The sequence below is a fragment of the Salmo salar genome, chromosome 09, assembly GCF_965601325.2.
Source record: "Salmo salar chromosome 09, fSalSal1, whole genome shotgun sequence".
Lineage (NCBI taxonomy): Eukaryota > Metazoa > Chordata > Actinopteri > Salmoniformes > Salmonidae > Salmo > Salmo salar.
The window spans coordinates 150,291,801-150,308,539 of record NC_138299.1 but is presented as its reverse complement, the minus strand read 5'-3'; the positions used below and the strand labels follow the sequence as shown (position 1 = coordinate 150,308,539).

Sequence of the window (16,739 nt, the reverse complement as noted above, 5' to 3'; positions counted from 1 at the left end):
TAAGTGACTAAGTGTCAGCTATGCATTTGGTTTGCTAAGTGGCTAGATGTCAACATCAAGCTTCTTGGCTTCAGCAGAGACATTCAATCCCTTCCTGGATCAAGATCCCTGTTTCTTAAGTAGTTTTTAGAAATAACGCCTCTTGTGTAATACCGTATAGCCCGGTATGGTACAGAACAATATGACTGTATAAAAACCTGGATACCGCCGTACTGTAGTCTTGCCTTGTCATTTCTGCCATTAGGAATGAACATTTCCATGCTTTCTGCCGCAAGCTTGGAGGTGGGTTATTTTCACATCCTCCCGCTCATTTATGGTTGAGTCATGCTGACTCATACACACACAGTGTCTAGGTCTCTATCCCTGACACAGGTTCCCACTACAACTAACTGACTCCTAAAGTGAGTGTCCTTGACGTAGGCCACAGGAGGCTGCTGAAGGGAGGATGGCTGATAATAATGTCCTGAATGGAGTGATAGAATGGCATCCATGTGAAACCGTGTATTTGATACCATTCCACTAATTCGGGGGGGGTCATGAAAAGGGTTGTACCAAAATGTTTGATGTATTAGATTTTTTTTAATTATACTTATGTTTTATTAACAGAAGGGGAGTTAAAACACCTAGTGAACACCTAGTGACAGTAAAGCAGAATGTGAAATGCCAATATATTATTTTTTTTTTTGAGAGGATTGCAACTTCTCATGCATACTAGCTAATGTGCATGCAGTTTTGTATTGTTGCTGTTTTGTGGTTTGTTACCTATGGGGTTATAGACCTTCGTCTACAGTTGTTATACCACAGCAAACCAGAGCATTGACAGTTCCATTGAGATGCTTGCTTACCCTCCTGTTAAACACGTATTACTGTAACAGTGAATGGGAGCATACAGACTGACTGTGTGGGACTGGTGGGACAGGTCAACATGCCTCCTATGTGAGGAAGAGAACATGCAAGACAGGGTGACTCAGTGTGACTAGGTGGACAGGCTGGCGTGGCTCCTGTGCTCTCTCGGGGAGCTGAAGGGGAGAGGGGTCATGTCTTCTGTGTCTTTAGCGGTCCCTTCTTCCTAAACCCCTGCTGGGGGCAAGCTGTAGGACTATTTCACTCTGTGTTTACTCTGGGTGCCTTTTACAACACCAGCTGGTGCCAGGCATTACCTCTTTACTCGTCACCTCCACCGCTTACTCACTCCCATGTGGACGGAGGTGGGGTGTAGTGGGTTGTATGCAGGACAAGACGGGTCTCTACTAAATGTAATCATGTGGACAGAGGTGGGTTGTATGCAGGACAAGACGGGTCTCTACTAAATGTAATCATGTGGACGGAGGTGTGGTGTAGTGGGTTGTATACAGGACAAGACAGGTCTCTACTAAATGTAATCATGTGGACAGAGGTGTGGTGTAGTGGGTTGTATACAGGACAAGACAGGTCTCTACTATATGTAATCATGTGGACAGAGGTGGGTGTCGGTGATGCAGGACAAGACAGGTCTCTACTAAATGTAATCATGTGGACAGAGGTGTGGTGTAGTGGGTTGTATACAGGACAAGACAGGTCTCTACTAAATGTAATCATGTGGACAGAGGTGTGGTGTAGTGGGTTGTATACAGGACAAGACAGGTCTCTACTATATGTAATCATGTGGACAGAGGTGGGTTCTATGCAGGACAAGACAGGTCTCTACTAAATGTAATCATGTGGACAGAGGTGGGTTCTATGCAGGACAAGACAGGTCTCTACTATATGTAATCATGTGGACAGAGGTGGGTTCTATGCAGGACAAGACAGGTCTCTACTATATGTAATCATGTGGACAGAGCTGGGTTCTATGCAGGACAAGACAGGTCTCTACTAAACATGACCATGATTTCTGCCGCTGTCCCCAAAGGAACAAACCATTTTTCCCGGAAGCAAGTGGACCCCTGCCATCTAAACAATTTACAACGAAACAGCTCTATAACGAGCCCCAAACAACCTTCTAGGAGGAAGAGAGAACTCAAGAGAGACGCAACTTTGAAAAATGTTTACCAAGCAGCAGTCCCACTGTCCTTATTGTGGGCTCATCTATGATCCGAAATGTTTCTATTAGGAAAGCAGAGACCATCTGTTACCCGGGTGCCCGGATCCAGGACATGGACTGTATGATCCCGCTACTCATTAGTAAACACCCGACTGCTTCAGCTATCACTGTCCATGTAGGGTCAAATGATATTAAACTACAGGAATCTGAGCAACTTAAAAAGGACTTTAAATCACTGATTCATACTCTACTTAAATCGGGTAAACAATGCATTATTTCAGGTCCGTTCCCATCTCCACGCTCTACGGATAATCATTTCAGTCGTATACGCCAGCTACACATCTGACTTAAAGGTTATTGTTGTTCAATAAGCATACAATATGTGGACAATTTTAATTAAAGCTTTTCTACATCGACCAAATGTATTTCTCCGGGATGGATTACATCTGAATGGGTATGGTACAAGCATTCTCTCCTCAAACCTGGCTCTCACTATAGCCTCATACAGGGCATGTGAGAATTGACAATATATAGCCATGGGGGTTGATACTCGGAATTGGTTGATTCCCCATCAGGCTATACTCACTGCTCCCCCCCATAGCTTTAAATAGCTCTACAGGTGCTGCTAACATGGATGAAACTTTTGATGGACTTTATGTTATTGTTACACTACTGTCAAGTAGTACCGTGTTGCCACTTCCTCGCACAGGCAGAGGGGTATTGATAGAAGTAATCTCGTCTCCATCCAACTCAGGCCTGTCAGTAGTCACACAAGGAAGCGTCGCTCATCTAATATTACCTTGAATGCTCCATCTGATATAAGCTCTCGAAATAGTGGCCTAGGAATTATTCATTTGAATGCTAGAAGCTTGATCCAAAAGCTAGATTTGATTGAAATACTGGTCCCACAATCACATGCTGACATAATGATTATATCTGAATCCTGGCTCTGTGTGTCTGTTCCAGACTCAGATGTTCTGTTAGCTGGGTATAATGTCTACAGAGCAGACAGAGTGGGTAGAGGTGGAGGTATTGCCATATATGTTAAATGCAACCTAGATGTCACTGTCCATTTCAACTTCTGTTCCGAAACAGTATGAATGTTTAGTTCTAAATGTGGTCCTTGGTCATAATGCACTATTAACGCTAGCGGGAGTTTGTCGCCCACCCTCTGCTCCGATTTTTTTTTGGGGGGGGGTCTTTTGGATTAGGATGGGTAGGTATAATTATTGGTTGAGTAAGATTTAGTTCGTTACAAATATATTTTAATTTAAACGATGCTGGCATCAGCCAGTCCAGATTGAGATCTCCGATAATCAATAATTCAGAGTTTGCATAATTGGACATTAACTCAAACAATTTGCTTAGATCAGAGCTAAGCAAATTGTTTGAGTTAATGTCTAATTATGCAAACTCTGAATTATTGATTATCGGAGATCTCAATCTGGACTGGCTGATGCCAGCATCATTTAAATTAAAAGATATTATTGCTGGTGTAGTGACGCATATTTTTAATCAAACATTTGTCGTAGGAAAGATTCCGAAATCTTGGAAAACAGCATTTGTTTTACCACTCCTCAAGGGAGGTGATGGTAGTGAATTGGATAATTATCGGCCCATCTCTAAGCTCTCCTGTTTGCCTAAAATTCTAGTCATTGGTGAATAGGCAACTACAATCTTTTTTAACTGTTAACAATACTCTTTCTAGTAATCAATCTGGCTTCAGACCTAAACACAGTACTATTACGGCCACTGTACGTGTTGTTATAAATGATATTACTAATGACCTAGATAATAGATAGTACTGTGCCGCCTTGTTCATAGATTTATCTAAAGCTTTTGACACTGTAGACCATGCGATACTTTTGGGTAAGCTGTCGTCAATAGGACTGGGATTGGATGCCTGTCGTTAGTCATGAAACCATCTAAAGGATAGAAGTCAGGCTGTTAGAGTCGACGGCATCCAGTCAGAGCCATTGGAGCTGTAAAAGAGACCTTGGTCTCAGTCTGTGTTCCTTGTTGAAATAAAGGTATAATGTGGACAGAGGTTTAGTGGGTTGTATGCCTGACAAGACAGGTCTCTACTAAACATGGTCAATAGATGATGTAATTGATGGATATGGCATTCATACAGCATACACCTGGATAAGTATATACAGTACATTCGGAAAGTATTCAGACCACTTGACGTTACAGCCTTTTTCTAAAATAGATTTTTTTTTTAAAATAGTTTTTCTTCTCATTAATCTACACACTTTCTCAATCTATACACAGTGCCCCATAATGACAAAGCAAAAACAGTTGTTTTTTTTTGTGTGCAAATTTAGATTTTTTTTTAAATGTATGAAATAACACATTTACATAAGTATTCAGACCCTTTACTCAGTACTTTGTTGAAGCACCTTTGGCAGCGATTACACCCAAGAAGACTCGAGTCTATGACGTTACAAGCTTGGCACACCTGTATTTGAGGAGTTTCTCCCATTCTTCTCTGCAGATCCTCTCAAGCTCTGTCAGGTTGGATGAGGAGCGTTGCTGCACAGCTATTTTCAGGTCTCTCCAGAGCTGTTAGATCGGGTTCATGTCTGGGCTCGGGCTGGGCCACTCAAGGACATTCAGATACTTGTACCGAAGCCCCTCCTGCATTGTCTTGGCTTAAGATCGTTGTCCTGTTGGAAGGTGAACCTTCGTCCCAGTCTGAGGTCCTGAGCGCTCTGGAGAAGGTTTTCATCAAGGATCTCTCTGTACTTTGCTTCGTTCATCTTTCCCTCTATCTTTACTAGTCTCCCAGTCCCTACCGCTAAAAAACTTCACCACAGAATGATGCTGCCACCACCATGTTTCACTGTAGGGATGGTGCCAGGTTTCATCCAGATGTGATGCTTGGCATTCAGGCCAAAGAGTTCAGTCTTGGTTTTATCAGACCAGCTAATCTTGTTTCTCATGGTCTGAGAGTCCTTTAGGTGCCTTTTGGCAAACTCCATGCCGGCTGTCATGTGCCTTTTACTGAGGAGTGGAATCCATCTGGCCACTCTACCATAAAGGCCTGATTGGTGGAGTGCTGCAGAGATTGTTGTCCTTTTGGAAGTTTCTCCCATCTCCACAGAGGAATTCTGGAGTTCTGTCCAAGTGACCATCAAGTTCTTGGTCACCTCCCTGATTGCTCAGTTTAGCCGGGCAGCCAGCTCTAAGAAGAGTCTTATTGGTTCCAAACGTCTTCCATTTAAGAACGATGGAGGCCACTATGTTCTTGGGGACCTTCAATGCTGCAGAAATGTTTTGGTAACCTTCCCCAGATTTGTGCCTCGACACAATCCTGACTCTGAGCTCTATGGACAATTCCTTCAACCTCATGGCTTAGTTTTTGCACTGTCAACTGTGGAACCTTACATAGACCAGTGTGTGCCTTTCCAAATCATTTCCAATCAATTGAATTTACCACAGGTGGCCTTCAATCAAGTTGTCGAAACATCTCAAGGATGTTTGGAAACAGGATGCATCTAAGCTCAATTTCGAGTCTCATAGCAGTGTCTGAATACTGTAAATAAGATATTTCTGTTTTGTATTTTTTATAAATTTGCTAAAATGTCTAAAAACCTGTTTTCGCTTGTCATTGTGTGAAGATTGAGGAATTGTTTTTATTTATTACATTTTAGAATCAGACTAATGTATCAACATGTGGAAAAAGTCAAGGGGTCTGAATATTTTCAGAATGCTCTATACTTGATCCACATTCTGCTGCTGTTCATATTCCAGTTACTCATAAATGATATTGATTTAAAACTAGTCTCACTCGTAGGAATGTTATTCATACAAATCTATATCGGCCCAGTCAGCCTGGAGCTACTGAGCCGATGCTGCAAATAGGCTTTGATGTTGTTTGCTTGTACCCTGCAGTGCAGTGGGGCTGAGCGTCTGCATCGGGCCTCTTTCAGTGGAGTGTTATACAGTGCTGTGTGCCTGCCCTGCCCTGCCGTTGTTGCTGCTGAAGCTGTTGCTAGTGAATGGTAGAGGTCAGGGTCAAGAGCATTAGTGGGAGGGCCCACTGCCCACATTTTCCATCCTCAGCCCCCCAGATCACCTTTCACTGTTGCCTGGCTACCCATCCACATCACTCGGACATTTCTTCTCCACCGTGAGTCTGGCTTTGCCTCCCTCACTGACGATATCTAGAATGCGAACACATTCTGACCGTTCTGATTTGTCCCAGAAACCGATGGGTTGGGCCTGAGCCGACCTGCATGATGACGTTGTCAAATTCTATATGCTGACTGGTTGGATTCGTTAGACGATCCATTCGCTGATGAATTTCTTTTGTACAACGCGCCCCGTCATTTTGAAATGAAGTCACACAAACAACTTGTAGGATGGCGGATTCAATAGAGCAGCGGAATTAAATTCAGGGTGATACTTCAGGCTACTCGTGACTGCAGCCCTCTAGAGGCCTTCTCCTCTACCTCTGGTGGGATGAGGCTGCTCTCTGGTGATGTGAAACAGCATTACACCTCCTTTCTCATCTCAACCTCAATTCGCCCTGTAAAACCTGCTCTCAGAATTACTGATGTATTTTTTTAACTCATGCGGGTACTCCATGGATTCAGGTTCATTTATATTAATTGAAATGCTGTTCATAATTTCAATGTACCAATTCTCATCAGATATTGATCATCTCATACATATGCTGTGACCTCTTTAAAACATAGCAAGCTAGGCTGTGTACAAGCTAAAGCAGTCTCCTTGTATATGACATGAATATCTATAGTCCTGTTTCTCCTAGTGGGCCCTCTGTGTGTTTGAACTGTGGTCTTGTGACCGACCTCACAGGATGGCGTGATGTGACACGTACTAACCCAGCATGACACAGCCACCCATCCCACAAATGGACTCCTTGTTGGTCGTTTATATAGTCATGTCTGAGGCACTGGGGACATTATACTGTGGCAGAAGAAGAGCACCATGATCCCAATACAGAACGGCCATAGAGTACTGGGCTCTGTCACCACTGGGGCCCCAGTCCTGGCCTGGCCAAGCCTTGACATCATTCAGTACTGTGACAGCTGCCCAAGGTCCTCTGCCCTCTACACATTAGCCATTGTTTTCAGCCACATACTGTAAGATGCAAGCCCCTCATGCTATCTTTACACCCTCTCACTCACATTCTTAGCCTACTATAAGGCTGGTGTTTAGCCAATGGCGTTATCTACAGAGCAAGTAGTATAAAGTAGTCAATTTAATTAACTTTATTTACATGTACATACTAGAGGTCTACCGATAAAACTGCATGGCCGATTAATTAGGGCCGATTTCAAGTTTTCGTAAACGGCCTTTTGGGATGCCGATTACATTGCAATCCACGAGAAAACTGCGTGGCATGCTGACCACCTGTTACGCGAGTGTAGCGTCAAGGACGTAGCGTCAAAAGGACGTGGCTACAAGCGGAGCCAAGGTAAGTTGCTAGCTAGCATTAAACTTATCTTATAAAAAACAATCACTGTTCACGTAATCACTAGTTAACTACACATGGTTGATGATATTACTAGGTTAACTAGCTTGTCCTGCGTTGCATATAATCAATGCGGTGCCTGTTAATTTATCATCGAATCACATCCTACATCAACTTCGCCAAACGGGTGATGATTGAACAAAAGCGCATTCGCGAAAAAAGCACAATCGTTTCACAAATGCACCTAACCATAAACATCAATGCCTTTCCTAAAATCAATACACAGAAGTATATATTTTTTTAAACCTGCATATTTAGTTAAAACAAATTCATGTTGGCAGGAAATATTAACTAGGGAAATTGTGTCACTTCTCTTGCGTTCAGTGCAAACAGAGTCAGGGTATATGCAACAGTTTGGGCCTCATGGCTCATTGCAAACTGTGTGAAGACCGAATTGTACATAATTATTACATTTACATTTAAGTCATTTAGCAGACGCTCTTATCCAGAGCGACTTACAAATTGGTGGATTCACCTTATGATATCCAGTGGAACAACCACTTTACAATAGTGCATCTAAATCTTTTAAGGGGGGGGGGGGTTAGAAGGATTACTTTATCCTATCCTAGGTATTCCTTAAAGAGGTGGGGTTTCAGGTGTCTCTGGAAGGTGGTGATTGACTCCGCTGTCCTGGCGTCGTGAGGGAGCTTGTTCCACCATTGGGGTGCCAGAGCAGCGAACAGTTTTGACTGGGCTGAGCGGGAACTGTGCTTCCTCAGAGGTAGGGCGGCCAGCAGGCCAGAGGTGGATGAACGCAGTGCCCTTGTTTGGGTGTAGGGCCTGATCAGAGCCTGAAGGTATGGAGGTGCCGTTCCCTTCACAGCTCCGTAGGCAATCACCATGGTCTTGTAGCGGATGCGAGCTTCAACTGGAAGCCAGTGGAGAGAGCGGAGGAGCGGGGTGACGTTAGAGAACTTGGGAAGGTTGAACACCAGACGGGCTGCGGCGTTCTGGATGAGTTGTAGGGGTTTAATGGCACAGGCAGGGAGCCCAGCCAACAGCGAGTTGCAGTAATCCAGACGGGAGATGACAAGTGCCTGGATTAGGACCTACGCCACTTCCTGTGTGAGGCAGGGTCGTACTCTGCGAATGTTGTAGAGCATGAACCTACAGGATCGGGTCACCGCCTTGATGTTAGTGGAGAACGACAGGGTGTTGTCCAGGATCACGCCAAGGTTCTTAGCACTCTGGGAGGAGGACACAAGGGAGTTGTCAACCGTGATGGCGAGATCATGGAACGGGCAGTCCTTCCCCGGGAGGAAGAGCAGCTCCGTCTTGCCGAGGTTCAGCTTGAGGTGGTGATCCGTCATCCACACTGATATGTCTGACAGACATGCAGAGATGCGATTCGCCGCCTGGTTATCAGAAGGGGGAAAGGAGAAGATTAATTGTGTGTCGTCTGCATAGCAATGATAGGAGAGACCATGTGAGGATATGACAGAGCCAAGTGACTTGGTGTATAGCGAGAATAGGAGAGGGCCTAGAACAGAGCCCTGGGGGACACCAGTGGTGAGAGCGCGTGGTGCGGAGACAGATTCTCGCCACGCCACCTGGTAGGAGCGACCTGTCAGGTAGGACGCAATCCAAGCGTGGGCCGCGCCGGAGATGCCCAACTCGGAGAGGGTGGAGAGGAGGATCTGATGGTTCACAGTATCAAAGGCAGCAGATAGGTCTAGAAGGATGAGAGCAGAGGAGAGAGAGTTAGCTTTAGCAGTGCGGAGAGCCTCTGTGACACAGAGAAGAGCAGTCTCAGTTGAATGCCCAGTCTTGAAACCTGACTGATTAGGATCAAGAAGGTCATTCTGAGAGAGATAGCAGGAGAGCTGGCCAAGGACGGCACGTTCAAGAGTTTTGGTGAGAAAAGAAAGAAGGGATACTGGTCTGTAGTTGTTGACATCGGAGGGATCGAGTGTAGGTTTTTTCAGAAGGGGTGCAACTCTCGCTCTCTTGAAGACGGAAGGGACGTAGCCAGCGGTTATGACATAACATTGAAGGTTGTGCAATGTAACAGCAATATCTACACTTAGGGATGCCACCCATTTGATAAAATACGGAACGGTTCTGTATTTCACTGAAAGAATAAACGTTTTGTCGACGTGTCATAATTTCTATAATAACTACAACCTAAAACTTCTTAACTGGGAATATTGAACCACCAGCTTTCATATGTTCTGAGCAAGGAACTTAAACGTTAGCTTTTTTACATGGCACATATTGTACTTTTACTTTCTTCTTCAACACTGTGTTTTTGCATTATTTAAACCAAATTGAACATGTTTAATTATTTATTTGAGTATAAATAGATTGTATTTATGTATTATATTAAGTTAAAATAAGTGTTTATTCAGTATTGTTGTAATTGTCTTTATTCTTTATATATATATATATATATATATACGCATGTGACTAATCAAATTTGATTTGATTTACAGAATACACTCGCTTGACTGTATGATCTGTGCTCTCTGTTGCTTAAGTTTCACTGAGTAAAGCATTTATGCTGTTTTCAAGAATATCTGGTCAGTTATGTGTAAAATGTAAAGCGTGGAAATTCTCTGAATTCCTGTGATAGGCTTACAGTCCGAAACTACAAACTAGTGCTCAGCTGTTTGATGTAGTTACAAGGCAACAGGCTGCTACAGTCAGTGTACTTCCCCCTACTGTAGTTAGCGCTTGAAACCGGACCCAACCTGTAAAACAAACCATGTCTTTATCTCTGCCCAGGGAATCTCAGCTACATGTAGCATATACATCAGAAAATGATGGATCCCTGGCTTCCTTGGGCTCTATAGTGGTCATTCTTTATAGCAAGGAGCAGCAAGGTCCAAGGACAGATGGTTGGAGGATACTATGTGGACATGCCAGGCTCCCTGGAATCTAGTAGTAAAATTATACAGGCACTTCTGTTGTTTGCCCCTGATGAGTCACTGATTACGAGCACCTGTAATAAGGCCCTAAAATTCTTCCTGGTAATGCCATGTGATCAGGAAAAGAACAGATCACATCTCATGCTTTTCCTTGTCTGATTCTCTCTCTCTTTCGTTCTCTTTCTTTCTCTCTTTCTCTTTCTTTCTCTCTTTCTCTTTCTTTCTCTTTCTCTCTTTCTCTCTCTTTATCTCTTTCTCTCTTTCTTTCTCTCTTTCTCTCTTTCTTTCTCTCTCTCTTTCTCGCTCTCTCTTTCTCGCTCTCTCTTTCGCTCTCTTTCTCTCTTTCTCTCTTTCTTTCTCGCTCTCTTTCTCTCTTTCTCTCTCTCTTTCTCTCTTTCTCTCTCTTTCTCTCTCTCTCTTTCTCTCTCTCTCTTTCTCTCTCTCTTTCTCTCTCTCTCTTTCTCTCTCTCTCTTTCTCTCTCTCCTCTCTCTCAATTCAAGGTGCTTTATTGGCATGGGAAATATGTTTATATTGCCAAAGCAAGTGAAATAGATTAATATACAAAAGTTAAATAAACAATGAAAAATGTATTGTAAACATTACACTCACAAGTTTCAAAGTAATAGAGACATTTGTTATAAGGATGTGCAATTACAAAAGGAAAAATAAATATGGGTGTATTTACAGTGGTGTTTGTTCTTCACTGGTTGCCCATTTCTTGTGGCAACAGGTCACACATCTTGCTGCTGTGATGGCACACTGTGGTATTTCACCCAATAGATATGGGAGTTTATCAAAATCGGATTTGTTTTCAAATTCTTTGTATATCTGTGTAATCTGAGGGAAATTGTGTCTCTAATGTGGTCATACATTTGTCAGGAGGTTAGGAAGTTCAGCTCAGTTTCCACCTCATTTTGTTGGCGGTGTGCACATAGCCTGTCTTCTCTTGAGAGCCAGGTCTAATTAGTGGGTATCGGCCTACTCCTGCTCTGCATGCATTATTTGGTGTTTTTTTACGTTGTACACAGAGGATGTTTTTGCAGAATTCTGCGTGCAGTCTCAATTTGGTGTTTGTCCCATTTTGTGAATTATTGGGTGGTGAGCAGACCCTAAACCTAAACCCTAAACCTCACAACCACAAAGGGCAATAGGGTTCTATAAATGATTCAATTATTTTTAGCCAAATCCTAATTGGTCGAATTTTATGTTCCTTTTGATGGCGTCTAAGGCCCGTCTTGTCTCTCAGATCGTTCACAGCTTTGTGGAAGTTACCTGTGGTGCTGCTGTTTAGGCTGAGGTTGGCATCGTTTTTTTGTGTGCTCTAGGTCAACAGTGTATAGATGGAATGTGTATTTGTGGTCCTGGCAACTGGACCAGTATTTTTACGTAAATTAGATTTACTGTCAGGGCCCAGGTCTGACAGAATCTGTGCAGAAGATCTAGGTGCTGCTGTAGGCCCTCCTTGGGTGGGGACAGAAGCACCAGATCATCAGCAAACAGTAGACATTCGACTTCAGATTCTAGTAGGGTGAGGCCAGGTGCTGCAGACTGTTCTACTACTCTTGCCAATTAGTTGATATATACAGTGCCTTGCAAAAGTATTCATCCCCCTTGGCATTTTTCCTATTTTGTTGCATTACAACATGTCATTTAAATGGATTTTTATTTGGATTTCATGTAACAGACAATCACAAAATAGTCCAAATTGGTGAAGTGAAATGAAAAAAATTACTTGTTTCAAAAAATGCAAAACAGAAAAGTGGTGCGTGCATACAGTTAAAGTCGGAAGTTTACATATACCTTAGCCAAATACATTTCAACTCAGTTTCTCACAATTCCTGACATTTAATCCGAGTAAAAAATCCCTGTTTTAGGTCAGTTAGGATCACTACTTTATTTTAAGAATGTGAAATGTCAGAATAATAGTAGAGAGAGTGATTTATTTCAGCTTTTATTTCTTTCATCACATTCCCAGTGGGTCAGAATTTTACATACACTCAATTAGTATTTGGTAGCGTTGCCTTTAAATTGTTTAACTTGGGTCAAACGTTATGGGTAGCCTTCCACAAGCTTCCCACAATAAGTTGGGTGAATTTTGGCCCATTCCTCCTGACAGAGCTAGTGTAACTGAGTCAGGTTTGTAGGCCTTCTTGCTCTCACACACTTTTTCAGTTCTGCCCACAAATTGTCTATGGGATTGAGGTCAGGGCTTTATGATGGCCACTCCAATGTCTTGACTAAGTTGTCTTTAAGCCATTTTGCCACAACTTTGGAAGAATGCTTGCGGTCATTGTCCATTTGGAAGACCCATTTGCGACCAAGCTTTAACTTCCTGACTGATGTTTTGAGATGTTGCTTCAATATATCCACATAATATTCCTGCCTCATGATGCCATCTATTTTGTGAAGTGCACCAGTCCCTCTTGCAGCAAAGCACCCTCACAACGAGATGCTGCCACCCCCGTGCTTCACGGTTGGGATGGTGTTCTTCGGCTTGCAAGCTTCCCCCTTATTCCTCCAAACATAACGATGGTCATTATGGCCAAACAGTTCTATTTTTGTTTCATCAGACCAGAGGACATTTCTCCAAAAAGTACGTATAGTCTGCTCTATAACAAATTAGCATACCTCCTGAGTCTCTTCCCTGTTTCACACCTGGTAGTTTGGTGGATGGGACTACCAGCTCTCTGTAACCTAGAGGGCAACCAGTGGGTCCGTCTCCTCTATACCATGTTTCTTGTAGGATAACAATGTCTGTATTTCCAATATCTTTAATTAAGTCTGGGCTCCTGCTCTTTAGGCCAAAGGCAGATGACCTCAGACCTTGTATATTCCAGGATGAGATAGTAAAAGATTTCTCTTGTTCTCAGGCTGCAGATAGCCCAGGAGGAGCACCGTACAGTGGAGGTGGAGAAGGTGAACCTGGAACAGAAGCTGAGGGATGAGATCAACTGTGCCAAGCAGGAGGCCCAGCGGCTGAAGGAGCTCCGCGAGGGCACCGAGAACGAGCTGAGTAGGCAGAAATACGCCGAGGAGGAGCTGGATCAGGTACTGGACTGTACCACTTTGGGGAGGGACAGGTGTGGAGAACAAATGCCTGTGGACGAGAAAGGGGAATTCGTCTAGCAGGGTACTTGTTGAGAAACAAGGTGTGGTTGAGGCCAGTAACATGATCCTGTAGATGAATTCCAGAGAGGGGAGACTTGACTGAACCCTGTTAACCACTCTATATTCTAGGGAGCCAGCTATACATTTAGATGGATCAGATGCAGAATGCTATCAGTAGGCATAACTCCCACTCAGCTCTTTGCCCATCAGGGAAACCTGCAGGAAAAGAAGCAGCGGTCGGCCCACACAGGGCAGCTGAGCAAAGGCCTCATGTTGTGTACTCTCTTCATTCTACTACGATCACTATGGTCTCCTGAGAACACTGTAGTCTGCTGGAGGAAGCAATAGTCACTCCTTTATCTGATTTCAGTTCTCAAGATATGACTAGAGAAAGGGCCTGAGATAGCTCCCTCCTTTTCAGCATACATGCCAACGAAGAGCTTCCATATAAGAATCCAGCTCAGAATGTTTTCATATGACGTAAGGATTAGATTCACCGCTCCTGACTGCAGACAGGACATATTGCACCCTAAACCATGGCCTAGTTCTTCACAGGATTTAGAATGCTCATTTCATCTGGAGGGTTTCTCTGGAGGCCTGTTATCTTGTTGTCAGGTCCCAGTGGAGGTCAAACCAGGTCAGCCCTCATGCCTGCCTTATCAGAAAAGAGAACCACACAGATGTCACATGGCCCCATATACAGCCCTAACTCTCCTCTGTGCACATGGCTTTCAGGCCCCCTGCTCACCTAGCCCTAACTCTCTCTGTGCACATGGCTTTCAGGCCCCCTGCTCCCCTAGCCCTAACTCTCTCTGTGCACATGGCTTTCAGGCCCCCTGCTCACCTAGCCCTAACTCTCCCTGTGCACATGGCTTTCAGGCTCCCTGCTCACCTAGCCCTAACTCTCTCTGTGCACATGGCTTTCAGGCCCCCTGCTCACCTAGCCCTAACTCTCTCTGTGCACATGGCTTTCAGGCCCCCTGCTCACCTAGCCCTAACTCTCTCTGTGCACATGGCTTTCAGGCCCCCTGCTCACCTAGCCCTAACTCTCCTCTGTGCACATGGCTTGCAGGCCCCCTGCTCACCTAGCCCTAACTCTCTCTGTGCACATGGCTTGCAGGCTCCCTGCTCACCTAGCCCTAACTCTCTCTGTGCACATGGCTTTCAGGCCCCCTGCTCACCTAGCCCTAACTCTCCCTGTGCACATGGCTTGCAGGCTCCCTGCTCCCCTGGCCCTAACTCTCCCTGTGCACATGGCTTGCAGGCCCCCTGCTCACCTAGCCCTAACTCTCCCTGTGCACATGGCTTGCAGGCTCCCTGCTCCCCTGGCTGGTGCAGTGCTGCTCCATTAAGGCTTGGCAGTGATTGAGTCTAAGGGCAGGTGGATGCCTCCATGGCTCTGGGCTCATTTGCACAGCTCTTAATGAGGCTGTCTGGAGACAAAGAGAGTGCTAGCTTTCACAAGCCAATGAGATCACATTTCCCTCTCCCACCTCCCCATCCACGTTCACACCATGGTCCAGAGAGACACTGTGGTAATGATACATTTGTGCTTAACCACTTTGACTTTTAGCGTGAAGACTTTAGTGTGTTCTTTTCACTGCTGTTTTGAGTCAGAATAAGTTATATGCTGTAGGTTGACTTCTGGTCTTTGTGGTCTTTGTGGTCTTTGTGTGTGTGTGTGTGTGTGTGTGTGTGTGTGTGTGTGTGTGTGTGTGTGTGTGTGTGTTTTGCAGGTGCGCATGGCCCTGAAGAAAGCAGAGAAGGAGCTGGAGTCTCGCTGCAGCTGGTCCCCACCAGAGTCCCTCCAGAAGTGGCTCCAGCTCACCCATGAGGTGGAGGTGCAGTACTACAACATCAAGAAGCAGAACGCTGAGAAACAGCTACTGGTGGCTAAAGAAGGGGTGAGATGCCACAGGACTAGAGATATACACCGCATGAGGACTAGAGATATACACCGCATGAGGACTAGAGATATACACCGCATGAGGACTAGAGATATACACCGCATGAGGACTAGAGATATGAGGACTAGAGATATACACCGCATGAGGACTAGAGATATACACCGCATGAGGACTAGAGATATACACTGCATGAGGACTAGAGATGTACACCGCATGAGGACTAGAGATGTATAGATATATTTATATGCAGTGGGGGAAAAAAGTATTTGATCCCCTGCTGATTTTGTACGTTTGCCCACTGACAAAGAAATGATCAGTCTATAATTTTAATGGTAGGTTCATTTGAACAATGAGAGACAGAATGACAACAAAAAAATCCAGAAAAACGCATGTCAAAAATGTTATTAAATGATTTGCATTTCAATGAGGGAAATAAGTATTTGACCCCTCTGCAAAACATGACTTAGTACCTGGTGGCAAAACCCTTGTTGGCAATCACAGAGGTCAGATGTTTCTTGTAGTTGGCCACCAGGTTTGCACGCATCTCAGGAGGGATTTTGTCCCACTCCTCTTTGCAGATCTTCTACAAGTCATTAAGGTTTCGAGGCTGACGTTTGGCAACTCGAACCTTCAGCTCCCTCCACAGAATTTCTATGGGATTAAGGTCTGGAGACTGGCTAGGCCACTCCAGGACCTTAATGTGCTTCTTCTTGAGCCACTCCTTTGTTGCCTTGGCCATGTGTTTTGGGTCATTGTCATACTGGAATACCCATCCATGACCCATTTTCAATGCCCAGGCTGAGGGAAGGAGGTTCTCACCCAAGATTTGACGGTACATGGCCCCGTCCATCGTCCCTTTGATGCGGTGAAGTTGTCCTGTCTCCTTAGCAGAAAAACACCCCCAAAGCATAATGTTTCCACCTCCATGTTTGACGGTGGAGATGGTGTTCTTGGAGTCTTAGGCAGCATTCCTCCTCCTCCAAACACGGCGAGTTGAGTTGATGCCAAAGAGCTCCATTTTGGTCTCATCTGACCACAACACTTTCACCCAGTTGTCCTCTGAATCATTCAGATGTTCATTGGCAAACTTCAGACAGGCATGTATATGTATTCTTGAGCAGGGGGACCTTGCAGGCGCTGCAGGATTTCAGTCCTTCACGGCGTAGTGTGTTACCAATTGTTTTCTTGGTGATTATGATCCCAGCTGCCTTGAGATCATTGACAAGATCCTCCCGTGTAGTTGTGGGCTGATTCCTCACCGTTCTCATGATCATTGCAACCTCACGAGGTGAGATCTTGCATGGAGCCCCAGGCTGAAGGATATTGACAG

General features: G+C 44.5%; 1 protein-coding gene across 7 annotated transcripts in view; it reads left to right on the top strand.

Moving 5' to 3' along the window:
• Positions 1 to 16,739, top strand: part of stim1 (stromal interaction molecule 1) — a 76,105-nt gene that overhangs the window by 42,891 nt on the left and 16,475 nt on the right. For all 7 annotated transcript variants that reach the window (XM_045723313.2, XM_045723311.2, XM_045723310.2 and 4 more), the window contains 2 exon segments: positions 13,265 to 13,442; positions 15,239 to 15,406. In XM_045723313.2, coding sequence (XP_045579269.1) covers positions 13,265 to 13,442; positions 15,239 to 15,406 — 346 coding nt within the window.